Source organism: Rhinopithecus bieti, unplaced genomic scaffold (genome assembly GCF_001698545.2).
Source record: "Rhinopithecus bieti isolate Rb0 unplaced genomic scaffold, ASM169854v2 scaffold_27006, whole genome shotgun sequence".
Classification (NCBI taxonomy): Eukaryota; Metazoa; Chordata; class Mammalia; order Primates; family Cercopithecidae; genus Rhinopithecus; species Rhinopithecus bieti.
In genome coordinates, this window is record NW_016813373.1 from 126,547 (window position 1) to 145,916 (window position 19,370).

A 19,370-nucleotide genomic window follows, 5' to 3' on the forward strand; every position below is an offset into this window, starting at 1 on the left:
GAAAGTTACAATTAGCTTTTCACAGGGAAAAAAACTCAGAGAGTTTTTTTTTTTTTTTTTTTTTAAAGGAAAAGAGGTAGAAGAAAAAAAAGAAAAAAGCAAATGAAAATCTTGTGGTCTTCTAAGTCAGTTGAGAAAACACTGAGTTATTTCCGTAGAGCTATTCTGGCAGGAGATACATTGATTTTTGGCCTCTCTTCATTGCTTTTATTGCTGATTACATCCTCTTTTTCTAGATTGTCCCAGGTGGCCACAGGTGAATGAATTGCGTTTCCTTACAGACCATTGATTTCTGTGTTGACACACATTGATTTCAGCTCAGAATAAGAAAGATCATCCTAATAGAGCTATCTAAAGTTGGAATAGTTGCTTGGGTGGTGGGGAAAGGAGGGTGGTAATGAAATAGTGAAATCCCTGTCAACAGAGGTGTTCAAAGACTGAATGACTGTGGAGGCAATGTGGTTGAGCTGACTCCAGCAGGACTAGGATTGCTCAGGGGATCTTTAATGTTCTCACCCCATGTTCCGCATTAACACCTGAGATGACTGTTTATTATTATGTAGATACTACATGCCAGTGAGGACAGTGGTTCCCAAAGTGTCACTTGTTAGATGTTTCCCACAGGGTGGTATGCTTGACGATTTTCTTTGGTGAGGAATTTACTGTTAAAATAGTAAAAATGCAATTAGTACAACAAACCACAATTTCATGGATATCATTGCCTGGGATGAAGCTAACAAAACCCATGCCGTAGTAATGGACATTTAGACTGTAAAAATTACAGGTGAGACCCTAAGTGGTGACCTTGAACATTTAAGACCTTTATTGCTGAATTTTAGCCCTAACTGCTCTGAAGGATGAGTCGTACAGATGACCCAGATAAATAATATGGAATCTGATCTACTGTGGTTCTATGCTGTATCTCAGTGTTCCCCCCGACCCAGGGGTACATTGTGAAGCAGATGTGAATTTGCTTCACAAAACTCAGATTATAAAAATCTAGCATTCATTATTTCCAGAACCTTGCTAGATTTCTGAGTTTCTAGCCACTTTAGTGGAAAACAACCTGATCTTTTTAAAGTTATGTTTTACCTTAGCTCTAGCCAGAGATTTTCTAGTTAACTGATGATTTACCATTCCTTTGATTATATATGTCATTCCTTTGATGTATATACAGTCAGCTGCCTGCTACTCCTCCTTTCCTGAAGCTTATGTAGCCTGACATTGGGGTTGGGCATCTGGGCTGCAGACCCTCTTGGGAGGCTGCAGACTGGCGGTGGCTGCAGGGAAGAGGGCCCTCCTTGTCTGTGGGCACTGACACCTCTCCCCCACCACATCAGTTGCTGAAGCATCCGCATGCCCTACCAAGCATGTCCTATCAAGACAAGAGTCTCCTGATACATGAACCCTGTCTCCTCCTTGCCCAAGCCTTGAGACCCCTTTAGGACCATTGGCAAGATCCCCGTGCCCCTCTTTGGCTCAAGATTGTGTGCTGAAGACAGGAAATCTTCACAGAGCCTCCTGCACCACTCAGGAGACACAGGAGCTTTAGGGATGGGAAGGGGCCATCTCAGGCCCTCTCTCTCTGCCTCTTCCCAGTCCTGATGTTCTGTGTTTTCCCTTGGGGTACATTGAGCTCCTATTGATCAGGCACTTTGCAAAGCTGTCTCTGTCCAGGGTTTGAGAGGGTCACGCTTTGCTGTATTATGGCTGCAATGGCTTCCAATTGGTCTCCCTGCCTCTTCTACTGCTCTCCCACAGTTTGTCCTCACCGGCAGCTACACAGGAGTGTCATGCCTGCTTAAAACCCTCTGGAGGCTTCCCATTTCCCTCAGAGCAAAAGGCAAAGGCCCCCTGTGATCTGCCTCCTAACATTACATCGCTGATATCATCTGCTGCTACTCCTGTTCTAGCCACACTGGCCTCCTTGCTGCTCCTAGCAAGGAACATTCTAGGCATGCTCCCTCATTAGGCCTTTGTGCAGCTTTTTCTGTCTTCCCTATATCAGAATTGCCACTTCCTCACTTACTTCGATTATGCTGAAATGTCACCTTCTCGATGAGGCCTACTCCAACCACACTGTTTCAGTTGCAGTCCACCCTAACTCCCATCCTTCCTGCCTTGCTGACCCTGACATGATGCACAGTTCTTTGCTTAAACACCCTGTCCTCCAGGCAGCTTCCTCAACTCCCCAAGACCCTCTAGGGCCTCCCAGAGAACCTTATTTGTTTTTTCCACTTGAGCACAAATCAAGGTTCATGCTAGAATCTGTTTACTTTTCTGTTTTAAACTCCGGTGCCTGGCACAATGCCGGGCATGTAATAGGTGCTTATTGTCAATGTATTGAATAAGTAGATGGTTGGATGAATGAGTGAATGACTCAGTTCACTTTAAAAAAAAAAAGCTTAAAGATTGTTGAGGAGATTAGCTAGTAAGGCTTGTAAAACCTCCAGTATGGTGCTTGGCTCAAAAAGAGGAAGTTAATATTTATAATTCATACAATAAAGGAGGGCTTCTTGTCACACAGCTTCCCTATTGTCTGTGATTCAACTAGTTCCAGTGAAAATTGCACTGATTTTTATATAGGAAACATCAGGCTAAAATGCTTGAAAGATGTGTAGCAGGAGGAAGCGGCAGCCCTCCACTTTGCAGCACTGGGTCTTTCTTATACCTGCTAGCAGACGCCCTTCTTCTTGACTCCTCTTGGAATTACTGCCTGGCTGTTAAGTGGCCCAGCTCTCTAGAACACCAACACCTTAGAGGGGGCCTATTTATGTCAGCGATTTTCATCTCCAATGAAGAACGTCGCCCTGGGGGACTTGTGTTTGGTCTGAGAAGTAGAAGAAAGGTAGGATGGGCCACTTTGGAGCTTGTGTGTGATGATTGATGACCCAGACAATCTCATACTCCCGTTTTGTATCATTATATATTTTCAAAGAAGGTGATCTGCTAACACAGCTAAATGTATACCAATTTTTGTAACCAGATGAGGTATTTCTTATATAAATTTGCAAATCAGAAAAAATATTCTTTTCAGACCAGTTAACTTCCTTTTTGGATTGAAGAGTAGTGTTGCCATAATCATGGTGGATTTTGTAGAATATTGTGGTGAAGATAGGAATTTGGTAACAGCTAGAGGGTGGTGTGAAGACCCTGGTAGCTGGGGGACAGAGGTCTAAGGTGGTGAGAGAGAGCCCAGGGGCCAGGGAAAGAGGTGGGAAGGGTCCCAAGACTCATTTTTCCCGTTCCTCCTAGTTTCCTCCCAGAGCAGAGCCATCACTTGATTCCCATCAGGCAATCACAAGATCACAAAGGATGATCCACCCCTATTTCCCTTACCTCTTGGGGCAGTCTGAGAGCTTGCTATGTGATGATGCTGCTTGGAGAGGCCCAGGACTGTTGTGCCAAGCCTGAGCATATTCCATTCCCATGCAGCGCTGTGCTTAGTAGAAAGTGCTGCTGACAACAGCTCTGCTTCCTCTACATGGACCTGCTTAAAGACAAGGAGCCAGGCTGGGGGGAGGGGGCAGGTGGAACCTGGCACAAACATGCACCTGGCACAAATATGACACAAACATGCATGAACTTATTACCCCCCTGCACCTACATGTACATATGTACCTGCCATCACTGAAACATACAAACAGTCAGGACAGGACTATTTGAGGGCCCATCCAATTTCAAAGTACAGCCTATACTATCCTTACTTCAACTTCCAGAGAGACATTGGGTAAGGAATCAGATTTTGAATTCTAGGTACAGTGTTACTAGCTATGTGACCTTGGGTAAGTTTCTGTGCCCTGTTTTCTTATTTACTTAATGGGAAAGATAAAAGTACTCACCCAATAGGTTGGTTAATAAACATGAATTTCGGGTCTTGAGTTCAAGAAATGGAACTCATACCATAATTAGAGCCAGCACGGTGCAGTAGATGAAGGCATGGCATTTGGAGTCAGTCAGATCTAGATAAGAGGCTCTTCCATTTAATGACTGTGTGACCCTAATCTTGGGAAAATTATTTAATCCTTTTAAGTCTCAGTTTTCATTTGTAAAATTGAGTTCACAGTAATAGTTATTTCTTAAGATTTTTTTTGAGAATTAAGTAAAATTTAAAGGATTTGTTGCATAAAAGCCCCTTATAGTATCTAGTATAAAATTAAAACCCAAAAAATATTAACCATTATTTTTATTGATGATGGTGGTGGAGGTGGTGTCTAGTATGACCCCTCATTCTCATTCTATCCTACTTAATTGCAGAGAGGCCTTTTACATATAATCTAATGCAGTGTTCACTTCCCCACCTCAAACTTACTGCTTGCCCAATTGAACTTAACTTTATTCAGTTTAGGTTGAGTCATTTTTCCATTATTCTAAGGATTGTTAGAATTAGAATACTGACCAAGAATTTTATGTAAAAGTGAAGTCCCAGTGTGCATTTATAGAGCATGAACTACAACCAAAAAACATAGAGAGGGATAAGAAGACTCCCCGCCTTGCTGTGATCAGAACAATTAAATGGCTTTGTAGGCTTGTGGAGTATTTACAATCTTGTAATTGTGCAGGTGAATATGGGAACTCCCTCAACTAACGTGCTTTGGGGTGTAAGTAACAGAAAACCTGACTCAAATGGGCTTTGGCCAGTAGGAGCTGTATTGGCTCATATTGCTGGTGGTCTAAGGTGGGGTGGCTTCCAGGTTGATTGAATCTGGGACTCCCTCTCCATTTCTTGTGATTTTCTTGGCCCTCCTCTCCTCCATGTGGCAGGCTTATCCTCAGTTGGCAGTGACGTGGTGGCAGCGGTTTCACAGTTTGCATCTGTGCAGAACCCTGTCCAGAGGCAGAGAGGGACCACTTCTTTTTCTAGCCTTCCCTTAAAAGCTGGGAGATTTTCCCTCCAAAATCTTAGTACATGTTACCTTATACTTCATTGGCTTTAAATGAGTCACATGCCCTTTTCTCAACTAATCACTGACAAAGGGATGTGGTTACCTTGACTGGATTAGTCTAATTAGAACCCGCCATGGCGCTGGAGCCCATCCCCCAAACTGTATGCACAGTGCATAAGGTTGGGGGATGGAGCGATCTTGAGGAGGTAAACATAGTGCCTACTAGAGTTTTCCTTTTTAGATCATTGGAGAGATGTGGGCACTTTCAATTGGATTGTAATTGTTGGTCTTATCTTACAAGTGCCTTGTGTCTTATTGCAGAATGTCAGGGAACACCAGTCTGTGTTGTGCACCTGGAATTGCCAACATCGTGCTCAGTATGCATTTATTGAGTTAAAAATCCTTTGGGCCACATTATCTCTAGAAAAGTGAATTTTGTTCTCAATGAATTCTTTGGCTTAAAAAGCAGGTTAATTATAACATCATTATTGGTAATCATGTGGTAAAATATGTAATAAATGACCAGAAAGAAAAAGCACAAAACAGAATAATCAGAGGGCACAGAGAAGAGAGTGGAATGAAGAAAAGATCCTAAAAGCTTTCAGAGATCAGATATGCTTTGGAGGCACAGGTATGCCCTTCTTCCATTTCTATCAGCTCCTGTGTATCCAGATCCTAACCCGAGATCTTCCCACTCGTTGTCAAGCTTCTTTGTAACTTCCCACGTGCTGGATCACAGCTGAGGTGTGCACAAAGGCTGGGTTCTGGGATAGGTCAGATGGAATCTGACTAGAAGGGGCCAGACTTGGCAGCCAGATGGGGAACAGCTCAGGCCACCAGCACAGGAGTTCACAACTGGCCAACATGTGAGGCACTTGAGGGCTGTAAGGTGTCCTCCATGAAGACCACATTGTAGGCCCCATATGCCCGGCTTTGGGCTTTGTTCTTGTTTCCCTAGGTGGCAACTCAGACTGGCTCTCCCAGTCCAAACCATGTTCCCTGCTTAGAGCTGCAGCATGAGGGAATGCCCCTGGGCTAGTACCTTTGAAAGCCTGTGCTGCTGTTATGACCCTGCTCAGAGAGGAGATTTAATCTGCCAGCACAAACAGTGCTGTCCATAACTTTACTGCAGTAGCAACATACTCCCTTTAAAAGACAATTACCTCCAAGAAAATCACTTCAAGTAATCTTGGTCTGAGTGGGTGGGAGGGATATTATGAGACTCTAACTGGAGATCCCCAGTGCTACTGGGATTGATACTTGAGAATGTTTTGATAGAAAAGAGGCTATTGGAGAAGATTTTGCAGCATTGTAGATGCCGTTGTCTGAGCCTGATGCTGCAGTGGTTTGGACAAACACCCTTCAGGGACTATATAGAGGCTTCTGGAAGTTAGCCCCTAGCCCTTCTCTATCCCAGTCTAGATAACTGTGGAACTTCAATTTGTTTCTCCAAGTCCAAGAGATTGTAGCATTTTATTTTCTTTCCAGTTATAACTATTACTGACTCCTAGTGACTTTTCCTTTCAGAGGCTATCTGAGGAGTAGTTTTCTGTCCTAAGTTTTCTACCTCCCTTAAGTTCCTTAGAAAAGTATGGGAAACTGCAACATATCTTCCCTCCTCCGTACCTGTTTATCTTCCTCCCTCTCTCCTCCCCTTACTCTTTCCTTTCATAAGCACTTACTGAATGCTTACAATTGCAGCTGCTGGGGATACAGCAGTCAATAAAGCAGAAGGTGTCTCTGCCTTCACGTAGCTTCAAGGCTAGCTGGGAAGGGGTAGTCATTAATCAAAGGACTGCAGAAATAAATATGTCTGTGATGTAAACCTTCTATATAATTGATGAAGACCCACCAACACTTAATATTTTTGAGGTCTTGTTTTCCAAATCATCAAGATCCTTTGGTATATTGATTGCCGCAACATTTAGAGTTTCTCCTTTTCTTTTATGTAAAAAAAAAAAAAAAAAAATCTGATTACCTATCTCTCTACACATTATGATGTAGCAATTTTTTGGCAATCAACTAATTCCCTTCCACAGGTAGACTGGCCAATATTCCACGTATTTGACATATTTGTAAGTGTTTGCATTTGTATTTGCTTTTGTGATTATAACACAATACAAATAGCAATAGGGTAATAGAGATTGCCAGTGCTTATTGATACTGGTTTTCTCCTTTTCTTCCTTGGCATGCATGTGTACTACATTTCTGCTCTCCTGTGATTAAGCAGGGCCAGGTGACTGAATTCTGGCTAATGGAATGTGGAGAATTGATACACACCACTTCCAGGCCTTACTCGTAAGCCTCATGCAAAATCTTCCAAGTGCTTTTTTCTTTTCTTTGTCTCCCAGCTGGAGAGAAAAGAGCTTAGGAAGACTCTGAGGTCCAAGGCTTGGGTGTTAGCAGGACCAGTTGCCTGTTTTTGTAAATACAATTTTTATTGAAATGTAGCCATATCCATTTGTTTATATATTGTCTATGCTGCTTTCACACTGAAAGCAATGTGAAAAGGCAGAGTTGTGTAGTTGCAGCTAAGACCTCATGGCCTGCAATGCCTAAAATATTTACTATCTAACCCTTTAAGAAAAAAATTTGCTGAACCCTTCCCCAGGGGATGGCGGAGCCACTGAATGAAAGGAGCCTGGTTCCCTGAATGACTATGTGGAGCAGTCTCTCTTTCCCATCTTCCAGGGCAACTTGCATCATTAGACAGTGATATTAGAGAGAAATAAGTTTTTATTTTATTAAGCTACAGATATTTTGAGATGTTTTGAGGTTGTTTAATACAAACATAAGTTATTTTACATAATAGAAATGGTAGCTAATTTTTATGGCCAGGTGCTGCTCTATGAGCTTCTGTATTTAATTCTTACAACTTTATGATGTATCTACTTTTTTTTTTTTTCTCTTTTTTTGAGATGGAGTCTCGTTCTGTCTCCCAGGCTGGAGTGCAGTGGTATGATTTTGGCTCAGTATAACCTCCACCTCCTGTGTTCAAGAAATTCTCTGCCTCAGCCTTCTGAGTAGCTGGGATTATAGGCGCCCGCCAGCATGCCTGGCTAATTTTTTCATATTTTTATTAGAGATAGAGTTTCATATTCTTGGCCAGGCTGATCTCAAACTCCTGACCTTGTGATCTACCCACTTCAGCCTGCCAAAGTGGATGTATCTACTCTTAATGATCATTTTACAGATTAAGATAAGCAAGGCTATGTAATTTGCCCAGGAATTCAGTTGGTGAGAGTGGAGCTGGGATTCATACCTAGCTCCAGAGTTCAGGGTCCTAACTTCTGTTTTTTTGCCCTATATTTACCTAACTTACAGTTCCAAGTTCCTCCCCAGATACTATCTGGATTCTTATCATAGGCTTCTGTAGGGCAGGTTATATTATTATCCTCATTGTTTATGTGAGAAAACTGACCTAGAGAAGTCAAGCTAAAGCTTGCTTGATTAGCAAGTGGCAGAACTGTAACCTGAACCCAGAGCTTCTGATACCGGACTATGGACTCTTTCGACTCCTCCGCAGAGACTCAGGCTGACTTAGTGCACACTCCATGTTTGAAGCTGAGTGTTTTCCTTGAGTCCTGGTTTACATTCAGAATGCACCAGCCTGTTAAATTGCTGTTGGACATTAGCCCATCCTTGAACAGTCACCATAACAACATAGGCATGTGGGAGAGGAATGTGAGGTGGGCAAAAACTGATGCCAGTCCAGGGCAGAATAGAGCTTTGCAGGGAGTAGGGGTGGGTCAGGAAACTCTCCCTGGGTGTGTTTTGCTGTGTTTTTTTCATGATATAGACTGGGAATGGTTGAGAAGGACACTGTTCTGGCGGCTTTTAACAACCTGACTCATCCAGGACAACACCTCTTACCAACTTAGCACAACCTCTCAGGCTGACACACTGCTTTTAGGACAGTGTTTAAAGACATGATTCCTAGGGGGAAAGGGTGTCTATTAACAATGCAGATTTCTGAACCCACCCAAGATCTACTGCATGAGAATCTCTGGAGAGACATTCAGGAATCTGCATTTTTAACCAGCAATGTAGATGGTTCTGATGTACACTAGAGATTGAGAAGAGCAGTCTTAGGAAGTCATGGCAAATGAAAATCATGCCCAGCTTTTACTCCTCCTTTTGCGGCCAGGTAGCAGGCTGGCTCAGCTAAGAAAAATCCCTAGATTAATATTTATTTCTGCATGGGAAATATTTCCTTTCAGAGTGGGCGGGTGAATATGCTGAGTAGGTCATTCCCTGCCATTCCTATTGCTGGGCAGGAAACCCATTTAACCATATCAGTTCTCTCTCAAGAGAATCATTTTTACAATTAACTCAGCATGATATATAAGTTGTAGAGTATCATATCTAAAAATTCATTCCATCTTATAACTTTTAATTTCTAACAGGTGGGAATTAGGACATCTTTGCCCTCATCCAGCCTATAGCAGACAGAGGGTATAGAACCAGGATAGCTCAGAGCCAGCTTGGGGACACTTGTGTGCCTACCATTCACATCATAGTACTCATCAGTTCCATTTCTGTCCACTGTCTCTTAGCCCATGTGCTTGGTGGTATATGCAGTGGAGACTTCTTTGCTGAACTCAGAACTTTCAGGAAATGAAGATAGTAGACTTAAAAAAGCATAAGTTTCATTGACTTCCTGGTGTATCCACTTCTCACAAGATAGTTAGAGGATGCACATGTTCTGGGGGAATCAGAAAGAGAGTGGTGGAGGGGTGGGAATAGGATGGGCATGCACCCAAGAAGAAGAAGATGAATGTCCTCAATGTGGCAGACTCATCTTTAAGGGTCTGAGAGGCACAGATAAGCCAAAGGGGTGCACGGACCATTATTTCTAAAGCAGTCAAAAACAGATGAATTATAAAGTAAAACTCTTGATAGAGTATAAAGGGAAAGATGGTGCAAAAGACATAATATTTCTTCATGGACAAAGATCTTGACTTTGACTCTAGAAGGGTGACAGGGAAGACAATTTCAGAAGTAGGCAGGAGTGTAATTATGAGCACAAGTGTTTTTGGCAGTGCAGGGTGCTTGAGTGGAGGTGGAGGAGGAGAGCCCTTATTCTGCCATCCCACTGTGCCCTGAAAAGCAAGGGAAGGGTTTTTCTGGGGCTGCTGGATTGCACTAAACCCTCTTCCTCCTCAGGATCCCCATAAATCACACCCTCTGTCCACTAACCAAACTTAGCAATGAAGAATAAGAAGAGAAGTAGGTAGAAAGCAAGGGTTAGAGTCAGACAGGTGCCCTCAAAGCTTTTATTAGCTCATTCTTGGGCAAGTTTTGCAGAGCTGGTCTTATAACTTTTAATTTCTAAGCAGGCCCTCTTTTCCCTCCATTCAGCTGTGTTGAGTGTGAGCTACAGGACAGCAACTTTGCTCTCAGGAAGCTGCTCACCTGGGTCCACCCCTCGTTTTCTTGTAGATCTCCATTTCCTGTTTTTGCCTGGTTCTCTGTAGAACCTGCTTCCATGGGCATAGGCTGAATGACAATAATGGAGTCCAAGAAATGCAGCTGAAAGACCAAAGTTTACAGATAAAGTTTTATCAGAACACAGTCATGCCCACTCATTTACATATTCTCTAGCTGCTTTCATGCTACAATAGCAGAGTTTGAAGAGTTGCAACAGAGATTGTATGGCACGCAAAGCTCAAAATATTTATTTTCTGGCCCTTTGCAACAGAGATTCTATGGCGTGCAAAGCTTGAAATATTTATTTTCTGGCCCTTTGCAGTGTTTACCAATCCTTGCTCTAGAGAGTTTTGTACTGGCATTTAAATGCTAGCCTTAAGTAACATATATCACTTCCACTCACAACTCACTGGACAGAATGGTCACATGGCCCCACTCAACCATAGAGGGCCAGGAAGTACATCCTACCAGGGCAATAATCAGAATATTTGGCAAACAGCACTAATGGTCACCATAAGCACCTACTCTGAGTTGAACTCAGTACTAGGTGCTGGGTATAGAAAGATGAACAAGACGAAATTGTTGATCTCAAGGAATTTAAGGAATGCCAGAATTTGGGGATTGGAGGGGGAAGGCTAAGTATAGATTCAAGTATCCTTTCCTAGAAGATATAGACTAACTTGTCTGAATTGCTTGAGATCTCACTTGGTGCTAGCCAGAACTGGGGACTGGCCGGCTTGGCAAGCAGTGGGGGTGACAGATCCTCCTGATGAACATTTGTATCAATAATAGAAGGGTTGTTTAACAGAAATTCTTAAAGGAAAGATGAGATAATTTCATGTTTTGATATTCACAACATAAAGCAGTGCATATTATTGCTGTTGTAATTTTGGCAAAGATGTGATTCAAATTGGCAAAGTGTCTGGGAAGAGGAAATCATGTAAGGAGAGAGGGTGGGATAAGTCAGGAAACAGGTGGGGAGCCAGGTACTGGTGGCCTGATGAGACCTGGGAGGGTGGCCCAGGAGCCTTTGTCGCAGAGAGACACAAGGGAAAGGAGGCTGCAGCCAGCAGAGCCTGAGAATTCTTGGAGTTGCTGGAGATGCTAAGGCCTGGGGAGGGAGTGGGAGCAGCAGGGGAGGGGTGTGTGCGTGCATGTGGTGAAGGAGAGACATTTAAACATCGTAGGAATGAAGGATAAATTTAAAATCCCTCAAGGGGAGTTGAGACAGAATGACAACGTGAGGAACATGAATCACTCTTTCTAGGGACCCACCCAGCTGTTGGCATGATTTAGAATACATTTTCTCCTCCTTACCAAACTCATTCTGGACCCTTTATCTTCCTTCTCCCTGATCCCTTGATCTGGCCTTGGTGGCCAAGTACCTAGTGCTGGCTATCATGTCCTGGGAGGTTCAAGCTCAAAAGCATTGAGGCCTTAGGGTGTGGTGCTGGTAGGGTGAGGAAGACCAGTCCAGATGCTGAAGATGGAGAAGGGGACAAATAGAGAAGGTATTTTAGGGCTCCAGGGACGTCCGAGTCTACTGAATGCTCCCATCAGGCTTTATCACGTATGTGCTAAGATCATCCTCTCATCCAGGCTTTTTGTTTCTATTTGTTATCTAAGCATAATGAGGAGGGGGGCTGGGAGAGGCATTTATGGATTCTGCTTCATGTGGTAGAGACAGTGTGATCAATATAGTGGAGAAAACCATAAGCTAGGACTTGAAATCTGAGTTCTCTCCCAGCTCTGCTTTTTATTGGCAGTATGATCCTGGGTGGGGCTCTCTACTTTTTTGGACCTCAGCATCCATAAATTGATATGGTTACATCCTTAAGATTCCTAACCATTGAAATAGTCTTTGTTTTTGTGACTTGCAATTTGACTTACAGTCCAACCCAGGGAAGGCGGAGTGGGAGATGTGTCTGGAGGTCAGTGTTCTGGGAGGATGCCACCCTGGGCGCCCAGCACAGCTCCCAACATGTAGTGGGTGCTCAACCATCCAACACTGGTTGAATGATCTGGAGGCCAGGGTTCCTCTGAGCATGTAGAGCATGGGACACTTCTTAGATGCCACTTGTGGTCACTAAGATGTGTAGTTGGGAGGAATTCTGGTTTTGGGCTCCTGGCTAGGAGGGAGGCAATAAGCAGGTATCTTGAAAAGGTGGTAAGTTCAGGCCCTCTCAAGCCACAGGGACTGTCCCTCCAGTACTTAGACCTGCTATGGGGACTAGCAATGTGTGAATAACTTTTACGTCTCTCATTAAGTTAAACCTTTGCTAATTGGAGCATGTCAAGATCTAGTAGCAGCCACCCACCTGGACTGCTGCTTTCACTTGGGCAGGACCATGAGGCGTAAAACAGGGAAAACACCTCAATGGCTTTGGACTCAGCCTTTAGGGGTGTAGTAGTGGAGGAGAGGTACACAAAGGAGGAGAGAGGAGTGACCAGGGAGGCAGGAGGAATCCTTTGGTTTCCCTAAATCCTCCCTCATGCATCTGCTCTTCCTTTTGCCTGTATTCTGTTCCTAAACTGGCAAGCTCTGTTTAACCCAGCTCCAGGGTCCTTTCCTTCACAAAGCCCTCCTGACCACCCCCAGCTGGGCTAGGTGTCCCTCTTTTTTTTCTTTTTTTGGGACAGAGGCTGGGCTGGAGTGTACTGGTGTGATTTCAGCTCAGTGCAACCTCTGCCCACCGGGTTCAAGTGATTCTCCTGCCTCAGCCTCCCAAGTAGCTGGGATTACAGGCATGCGCCACCACACCTGGCTAATTTTTGTATTTTTAGTAGAGACGAGGTTTCACCATGTTGGCCAAGTTGGTCTCGAACCCCTGACCTCAAGTGATCCGGTCGCCTTGGTCTCCCAAAGTGCTGGGATTATAGGTGTGAGCCACTGCGCCCAGCTAGGTGCGACTCTCATGCGCTCCTCTGGCAATCAGGCCTACGCCAATCATAGCACATCCTGTCATGTGGTCATAGTCGATGTTCTTCCTGTCTCTCCCATGAGGATGATGTGGACTAAGTCCAGCTCATTTGTTGTACCCAGTGCCTGGCACAATGCCTGGCACATGGTAAGTTCTCAGTCAATGCTGATTGAATGCGTTATGTCATTCAGAGGCCAATCTGGTCCTATCCTCCTGGCATGGAAAAGGAGATTGACGATGCCAAGGGGAGCAGTAGGGCATCTGAGTCACACATGGCCCCAGATCCTGAGGCAGACACAGGCATTAAAAAAAACGGAAGGAATCTGCATACAGGACCCAGTTCTCAAGAAGAGTCCTTCTTAGGCTGGGCTCAGAGGCTCATGCCTGTAATCCTAGCACTTTGGGAGGCTGAGTCAGGAGGATCGCTTGAGCCCAGGAGTTGAGACCAGTCTAGACAACATGGGGAAACGACATCTCTACAAAAAATAAAAAATTTGCTGAATGTGGTGGCATATGCCTGTGGTCCCAGTTACTCAGGAGGCTGAGACGGGAGGATCACCTGACCCTCGGAGGTTGATGCTGCAGTGAGCCGTGATTGTGCCATTGCACTCCAGCCTGGGTGATGGATCCTATCTCAAAAAAAAAAAAAAAAAAAAAAAAGGAGGCCACCTTGTGGCTTGGTCGCCCCAGAAGCGCGCTTGGGAGGCAGGGCAGCAGATGGTGGGTGGGAGTCCCCCAAGAGTGGGCCCTGGGGAAGGGGCTAGAGGGATTCTTCCACCAAAAATGTGAGGGAACAGCCAGCTAGCTGTCCGAGGTGGGGCTGAGATGTGCGGCCCTCAGAGTTCTCCTCTTCTTATTGCAGCACCTTGAAACCTTATCACCGGGGCATATCATTATTTCTTTAACCTCTGTCTTCTGCAGTAGACTGTAAGTTTATGAGAGCAAGAATCCAGTCCACTTTGTTAAAAATCTGGACACCTGGCGCCCAGCCTGGTCCACTGCGGATGCTCCTGATTTCAACATCATTTATTGAGCTCCACTGTGTGCCAGTTTGTGGGTCGGGCCCGGGATGTAGCACTGAGCAAGCCAGAAGCCTTGGCCTGGAGGGCAATGCCATTAACCTCTTATTAACCTCTTTCGTTCTTTCTGCTCCTATTCGTCCTTGTGACCTTCCACCATCTCCCTCCCTCCCCTCCTCCTTGCTCCTCCATCCCTCACCTTCCCAACGTCCTTGTTGCCCTCCCCTCCCACAGAGCAATGTTCTGTGATGGTGCCCGAGATGCGTGGACTGAGCCCAGACCGCAGGCTGCCCGAGCCCGCCCCCTGCCCGGCTGCGAGGAGCCCTGAGCCCGGGTCCGCGGGCAGCCGCCGCCACGTCCTGGCCCTGCCGGAGGAAGAGGCATGGCGGCCCCAGCAGTGCGCTCTGCTCGAGGCCGATGCCTCGGACGAGGTGGGCATGCTGCCGGCCTCCCCGCGCGCCGCCTCCGGCTTCGACAACTTCTTCCCGGTGCAGGAGGGCGAGGGCCCGGGCTGGGAGGGCGCCGTGGCACTGGAGGCGGGCTCCAGCCCTTTCCTCCCGGTGAGCCCCGAGGTCATGAAGCGGCGGCGCGGGGGCCTCATCGAGCAGCGCGACATCATCAAGGCCCACGAGGCGCACAAGATGCAGAGCACCCCGCAGGCCCGGCGCAAGGAATGGGAGTGAGTATGGCGGGGATGCGGCGGGCGGGCATGGCTGGCTGGGCCTGGGGTCGGGGTGAGGTCCTGGAGCGGATGGGCCCCCTGAGGCCACCCTGGAGGGTCGGGAGATGCTTTCAGCTGTGCTGCGACTAATGAGGGACTGGATCCTCTGGGTGAGGTCCTTGTGGTCAGCCCCAGATCTCACCACCCGGCTGTAGGCCTCGTCCAGCCTCACTGAGGCCTTCGGCTGTCAGATGGGGGTGAGTCTGGCTCGCCCTCAAGGCTCACTTGTTTACTAAGAGCCTGTGGAGAAAGAACTGGGGTCTGTTTCATTCTCTGAGCTTTCCTGAAAGCCAGGGAGAATCCTTCACAACGTGGATCAACTATTTCATCTTTCCTTCAGGAACTGCAGCTAACCCTGCCTTTTTAATATCCTCCTTGGATGAGTGATTACATTTTGGGCACATCTCCAGTGGATGGAAGAAAATGACCAAGATCTGTGTGGCCACTCCTGGCTTTATTTCTGCTCTGTTTGTGTAGGGCAAAAGGCCGACTTTAATTCACACCTGTTGAGAATTTTGGCTTTTTCTTCTCAGGAGTCCTAAATTAAAGGAAGATGGTATTTCACTTAATTCTCGGTTGCCCCAGGTTTATGCTCCATAGAAGGACTTTGTTTTGCCCTCTGGATGCAGTTTATTCTGCATGCTGGCATGCCCTGTGGTCTGTATGTCTTTATGTCTTCTTGCTTTAGATTGTTGACTTGCTAGATGTCATCAAGTGCAAAGAGACTAGTCACAGGTGTATTTTGATGGTGGTGGTCGTGGTGGGATTTACCTACTTGGTTTCAGTAAATGTTCCGGATGATGCAAGTAGGGGTAAATGAGCTGATCTCTGTTTCATAAGGATGTTAATGTTTGTTAGTTAATTCATTCGTTCAGTGAGTCCGAATGTATGCCAGGCTCCTGGGATTCAGAGAGGAGTTGGGCATAGGCAGTATTCAACAAATCTCTTGGTTGTTCATCTCTCAGCATTATTAGTGTTTAGAGCCTTGCATACCTGTCTTTAAGTGCCAGACAACATTCCAAGCGCCTTACATATATCCACTCATGTTAATCTTTACCATAACTATGAGGTAGGTACAGTTATTAGCCACATGTAACCGATGAGCACAGAGAGGTTAAGTGACTTTCTCAAGGTCACTTGGATAACAACCACATTGTTACTGTGATTTGATATTAATTAGTGATTTGAACCCTGGCAATCTGGTTGTGGAATCCATGCCTTTAACCATGATGGCACAGTGCCTTTCATTCTAACTCTCAAAGTACTTCTCTCAACAACCTATTGAGGTGCCATGGTAAGAGCACTAGTGTGGGGGTTTGGAGACTTGGGTCTAATTCCCAGGGTGACCTAATTAGTGGTGTGACCTTGAGTAAGTCACCTCATCATGGCTTTGAAAAACAAGTAGAAGGGAGTAGATGGCCTTTAAATGCTATGCAGCTCTGATAGCTGGTCTTTCTTCATATTTAGAAGTTTATTTTTTAATGCACCTCCATCTTATCTTTCTAAAAGGACCCCGAATAACTTGAGGGCAGAGACTGTCATACACATTGTTCATGTCACTCAATGCCTATCATCTGGCCTAACCCAAGAAATCCCACAATGCTCAATGAAAAACTAGCTTTACCATGACTAGCAATGTGGAAATAACTTTTATGTCTTTCACTAAGTTAAACTTTTACTACTTGGAGGATGTCAAGATCTAGTAGCAGCCACCTACCTGGGGTGCCGGCGGGGATGATTGGGAGACTGTTTTCACTTGGGCAGGTCCATGAAGAGGTGAACCAGGGAACACACATCAGTGGCCTTGGGGAATGTCGGCCTTTAGGGGTGTGGCAGTGGAAGAGGAGCACATGAAGGAGGTGAGAAAGAGTGGAAGGAGGTGGGAGGGTAACCAGAGGGTAAAGGGACAAAGAAGTGAGGAAAATGGTGTGTTCAGAAGGAAGGTCATCATCTCCATAGAATGTTGCTGAGAGGCCAAATAAAATGAAGATAGAGAAGGAAACACTGGCTTTGGCAACACAGAGATGACCTGAATGGGAGTAGTTTCTGTAGGGCGATGGGGTCAGTAGCCCAGTTGGAGTGGGTTGAAGAGAAAATGGGAAGTGATAGAGACAGTGATGTTGCCCCATCCTTCTCTGCTCCCCAACACTCACAACCTCCTCGTGGCTTTTCCCCTCACCACCCAAAGTCCTTAGCCTCATGGCTCTGTATATGCCTTAATTTGATCTCCACACCCTTCCCCAGCTCTCCAAACCCTAATGTTACTGAGAAAAGAGGGATTGCTGCTCGAGGCGCTAGAAGCCTATACTATAGCATTGGGTTTTTGAGAAGAGAAGCTTTTTATTGCATGTCGACTCACAAGGAGACAGGATGTCAAGCCCAAATCTGTCTCTCTGTCCTTGCTTCAAGGCCATATTTTCATTAGAAAATGTTCAAGGGACTAGTAGGTGATTGGTGGAGGGAAAGGGGAGGTCTGGAAAGTCCTTGGACACGCTCAGTTATCTCTTCATGCTACCTCATGGGTTGCATGTGAAAATTCTTAAGGACTTAATATGCAACACATCGTGGAAGTTCAGCTGTGACGTCAGCAAGCTTGTTCTACACAGACTCCAGTAGGCCAGGCCATCTTAGTTCCAACCGATGTCAGCCAGTTTTTTCTTGATCTCACATTGCGGGAATTTCAGCATTTCTGCAAGTTGTTTCTTTTCTTATCTGCCATTCTGCAAGCTCAAGAATATCTGTTAGTCATTGTTTTCTTACTCATTGGGGCACAGTTTCAGCTTCATCTTTTCAGCAGGTTGTTTCTTTTCTTATCTGCTATCCTGTAAGCTCAAGAATGTAGTCACTGGCCTCTTTAACTCTTTGGGGGCATGGATTCACTAATACACTGTCTGGCACTCATGTTCCATCATCAGCAAAATCCTGTTCATCCTCCTCGCCTTCTCTGGAAGTCCCTTCTTCCATGCTGCCTTGGACTCTGGAGTCTAGAGAAGCAACTTGCTCCTCACTGTTGCTTCCAGACCATTACTCCCCTCTCCTGTCCTAAAAATGCCAGCTGTAGAGTGCATTCATCAGATAATACCACCTGCTACCCCTCATTGCCACCATCTACAGACTACCGAGTCACTTGCTTCGTTCTAGGAAGAATGGGTTAGCCCTGGGTTTATTGCCTTTCTTCCCCACATCTTCAGCTGCCAGCAGTTCTTGGTGATTTCGGTATCCACGTAGCGGACCCTTCCTGCACCCTGACCTCTTGGTTCGCTAGCCCCTTCTGTTTGGTGACTTTGCCTTCTTGCTTCCTGCTGACAGCTCACCTCCATGGTCTGCCTGGACCTTGTCATAACTGCATTGCTCCATAATCTCGGTTTCAAGCATCCCATTGTGTGATCACTCCCTCTTTTCTCTCCACTTCACTCCCTCTAGTGCTCATTTCCCAAGATTCTTTAATTTCGCTGCATCCACAAGCCATTGATCCAATTACCTTTTCACTGTTCCCTTCCCTAGTCATGTCACCATTTCCCATCTTATCAAACTGAATTCCATTGTAAGCACCAAACATATTTTCCAGATAAAATAGCGACCTTTCAATTGAGGTCTTCTCCTGCCTCTCAATCTCTTTCTTCTACCAACTTCTAAGATAGAATGAATCATCCACAAAGGGCAAGAATGCTGGAGATCAAGTTGGTTTCTAGTGCACTTCATGCTTCGCCATCATTGTAATCTCCTTATTTTCACCCTCACCTTTGTTGTCCCTCTGTTGCTTTGTTATACCTTGTCTGGCAAAACTTTAGCCCTGCTAAATCCCACTTGCCCCATTCTTCATGTACACATGGGCATGTGACCATGGCTATAGAAAAAGTCACAACCACACCGATTGACCTCACTGTGAATTGATGACTACCACATCCAGTTGGCCCTTAGTCCTGCCCAGAAATCTTACTACTTTTCCCTTTTCTATTCACTCTCACCCTCCTCTACAGATTGTTTCACATGCTTTTCCCTTAACTCTCAAATCTCATCATTTCCTGCTAGCTCGCTCCTAGCTCATGACTACAATTGCTTTCCTACTTCACTGGGAAAATAGCAGCAATCGGGAGAGGCATGTACAGGCTGCATCCAATGCACTGACCACCTGCTGCATCTTGGCTCTGGTGCCACGCCTTTACCTTCTGTTACTGTGGACTGACCACCCCTCAAGTTCCATGTGGAGTCTGGTGCCCATGTAGAGCAAAACGAGCCCCTTTGTTTATTCTCTCTCCATTTTTTTTTTCTTATATTTTTCTCCGGAACCCATTCCAATCAGGTCTTTGTCCCAGACAAACAAACAGCTGTTGACATGGTGACATTGGCCTCCTCAAGGCAGAATCCAATGGGTGTTCCTTCGTGTCCATCT

At 45.5% G+C, this 19,370-nt stretch overlaps 1 protein-coding gene across 1 annotated transcript in view; it reads left to right on the plus strand.

Moving 5' to 3' along the window:
• The window catches only part of LOC108512686 (uncharacterized), a 94,060-nt gene that overhangs the window by 7,758 nt on the left and 66,932 nt on the right, over positions 1–19,370 (plus strand). Inside the window, exon 2 of the mRNA XM_017848044.1 lies at positions 14,491–14,935. Within this exon, the coding sequence (XP_017703533.1) occupies positions 14,505–14,935 (431 nt within the window). The 5' untranslated portion in view covers positions 14,491–14,504. The remainder of the gene's footprint in view (positions 1–14,490; positions 14,936–19,370) is intronic.